Source organism: Gekko japonicus, unplaced genomic scaffold (genome assembly GCF_001447785.1).
Source record: "Gekko japonicus isolate JY-2015 unplaced genomic scaffold, Gekko_japonicus_V1.1 scaffold3151, whole genome shotgun sequence".
In the NCBI taxonomy this organism is placed as follows: Eukaryota; Metazoa; Chordata; class Lepidosauria; order Squamata; family Gekkonidae; genus Gekko; species Gekko japonicus.
The window spans coordinates 178,201-181,226 of NW_015168750.1; the positions used below are offsets into that span (position 1 = coordinate 178,201).

General features: G+C 45.4%; 1 protein-coding gene across 1 annotated transcript; it reads left to right on the plus strand.

Annotated features, from left to right (window-relative positions):
• The first annotated feature begins 1,703 nt into the window (after window positions 1–1,703).
• Window positions 1,704–2,960, plus strand: LOC107114202 (interferon-inducible GTPase 5-like). The gene has a single exon (XM_015415640.1). The coding sequence runs from the start codon at window positions 1,704–1,706 to the stop codon at window positions 2,907–2,909; it is 1,206 nt and encodes a 401-aa protein (XP_015271126.1). The 3' UTR covers window positions 2,910–2,960.
• The last annotated feature ends 66 nt before the right edge of the window (window positions 2,961–3,026 follow it).

The following is a 3,026-nucleotide window of genomic DNA, read 5'->3' on the forward strand; positions in this document are numbered from 1 at the left end:
CACCCGAAATGCTAACAAGATTAAGTGATAACCTAGCAAAGCTAATAAAAATTATAGCATAGGTTGTTCGTTGAGATCACCCCCATGTACCAGTTGGTGATAAGTTACCACTTCACTTATCCCTTAAGCTATGGGCATTCTACCCTGCTGTGGCCGCACCCCTCCCCAAACCCTACCTTCCCCAAGGCCCCCTGCTACTTTCCAGTTATTTCCAAACCCAGAGCCGGCAGCCCTAGGAAGGGACCTCAGCAGAGGATAAAGCCATTGCTTATACCCTCTACAGAAGCCATTTTCTCCAGAGGAACTGATCTCTGTCACCTGGAGATGAGTTATGATCCTGGAAGGATCTCCAGGCCCCACCTGGAGGTTGGCAACCCTAGCTTTGCCTGTAGTGCTTTTAAAGCTTCCTCTTCCCACCAGGTTTTGAAATGTCTTTGCTCATCGCTCGCAATAGGAGTCGGCTGCTTCAAGGTCCATTAATCAATTCATAATCACCTCTACATACCTTGTTAGATCTGGGTGGTCCATGAGGGCCTCTCAGCATGCCTGAATACTCAGGGAAGCCAGAGTCTATCTAACTGGGCTGGAGCCCTGCTAGAGGAGGGAGGGGGCAGAGCTTTTGTCCAGAAGAAAAGCTGAAGGCAGCTTGTGGAGATCTAGAATGAGAAATGACTGCAGGAAACAATTTCGTGAAAACTCCCTCCTGGCATTAAGAGGGTGTTGGGGGAATCCGTTCCAGCCCAGATTGTTATTACATGGCAATTGAAGACTGAGTAGTTGGACGTTTTTAGGGGGAGCAGATTATTTGTGCTTTTATTCTATACGTTTTTTATTGGGTATATTATTCTATATGTTCTTAATTCAGACCTAACCCTTGCAATGACACCACTGTATCGTAAATGCCTAATGCACTGAATATGGAACTGGTTTCCCACCAATGGAGACATTCAGGGCTCTTTTTGTAGAAAAAGCCCAGCAGGAACTCATTAGCATAATAGGACACACCCAACAGCAGAAACTCATTAGCATATTAGGCCACACCCCATGCCTTCCCTTGGCTTGCCCGGGCAAGCCCCCCCTTGAAGGGAAGGCAGTTTAAACCCCCCTAGCCTGCTCGCCTCGGAGTTGCCGGGTGGGAGGTCGCTCTCCAGGCCTTCCCTCGGTAGCCGCGCACACAGAGGTTTTGGCTGTGGTGAGTGTGGCCAACTCTGAAGCCAGCCGGAACTCTGTTCCTGTGCGTTCCTGCCCAAAAATAGCCCTGGAGACATTCCTTCATATATGTAACATAATTATATCCCAACCTGCCTCTCCACAATGCCTGAGGCAGCTTACAAAATATTAGCATGCACAATTAAAAAGAGGATTAAACACATGAATACATCCAGTTAATACTTCAGCGTTATCCCTAATAGCTGATAGAGCTGTTCATTATTTATGTCCACTAAAAGCATGCTGAAATAATTCTGCTTTGTGCCTTATATAGAAGGAAGAGCATGTAGGAGCTTTATGTACAGCATCGGCCATGCTGTTTCATAGCCTGGGCACAGCTGCTCCAAATGAGCGCCCTCTTGATGAGTCCATTTTCTCATGCAATCCAGAACAACAATGGAAAGTCTCCTTTGAACCCCTTCAAACCCTGATGTACTAATCAACCTTTCTTTCTCTCTTTCCTTTCTCTGAACAGCAAAACAAGAAGAACCAAAATGGGGTTTGCCATGTCGAAAGTAATAGTAAGAGCCGAACTGGAAAAACTTCAAAATGCTTTGAAAGAAAACAATCTCCAAGATCTTTCAAAACAAATTAATGAGGAACTGAAATCACTAAGCAGCACCACCCTCGACATTGCCATCACGGGGGTGACGGGCACTGGTAAATCATCCCTTGTCAATGCTCTGAGAGGTATGGGTGATTATGACAATGATTCAGCTAAGACTGACATCAGAGAAACAACGAAGAAGCCAGATAAATATACACATCCTGTATTCCCCAATGTCACCGTATGGGATCTACCAGGAATTGGGTCACCTAAATTCAAAGCAAATGAATACCTGCAGAAGACCAATTTTGCAAAGTATGATTTCTTCATTATTGTGGCTTCAGAACGCTTCACAGAAAACGATATCCTACTCACCAAGGAAATTCAGGACATGAAGAAGAAGTATTACTTTGTGCGCTCCAAAGTAGATCAGAGTATACAGGCTGAAGAAAGGAACCCAGACTTCCATGAAGAGGAATCCCTCGAAAAGATTAGGCACTATTGCTGTGAAAATCTGAGAAAAGCAGGAGAATCTAACCCAAGGGTTTTTCTCCTCTCCAGCTGGAACTTGAGTGGGTATGATTTCCCCCTCTTGCTCGACACCTTGGAAAATGACCTTGATGGCCTCAAGAGACAGGTTATCATTGAATCAATGCCCGCTTTCTCAAAAGAAGCCCTGGAGAAGAAAAAGGCTGCTATGGAGGCCCTTATATGGAAATTAGCCCTTGTGTCTTGTGCTATGATATCCCAGTCCCAGGACTCTGCCCTTCTTGTCCCAGAACTGCATCCTTGTGGCGACATTTCCTTCTTGGCGGCAACAATGAAGAAATTCTGCCAGGTCTTTGGCTTGGATGAAGAGTCCCTTGGCAGACTTGCACATCGGATCCACAAACCTATTGATGAGCTTAAATCAGCTGTAAAAATAGTGCCCTTGGCCAGCCAAATCACCGAAGAATTTGTACTCCATCTGGCACTTAAGTCAGATGCATGCAGGGTACTGATGGCAGTCGAATTTGCTCTTGATTTCATACCTGTGTTGGGCTCTCTAGTTGGTAACGGAACTTCTTTTGCAACTACCTTCTACATGCTGAAAAGCTTTCTGAGTGACGTCAAGGAAGATGCTGAGAATGTTCTGGCAAAAGCTGCAGAGTAGCAGGACAAGTGAAATGTCAAGACACCCATCTGGAGAACAGACCTGAGGTCAATAGCATCTGAACTTTATGCAGAGAACAAGGAACCCGAACTGGAGAACGGATTATAGATTTCATAT

Coding starts and splice junctions, on each gene's coding strand:
- LOC107114202 (XM_015415640.1), top strand. CDS start 1,704: ATGGGGTTTGCCATGTCGAAAGTAATAGTAAGAGCCGAACTGGAAAAA.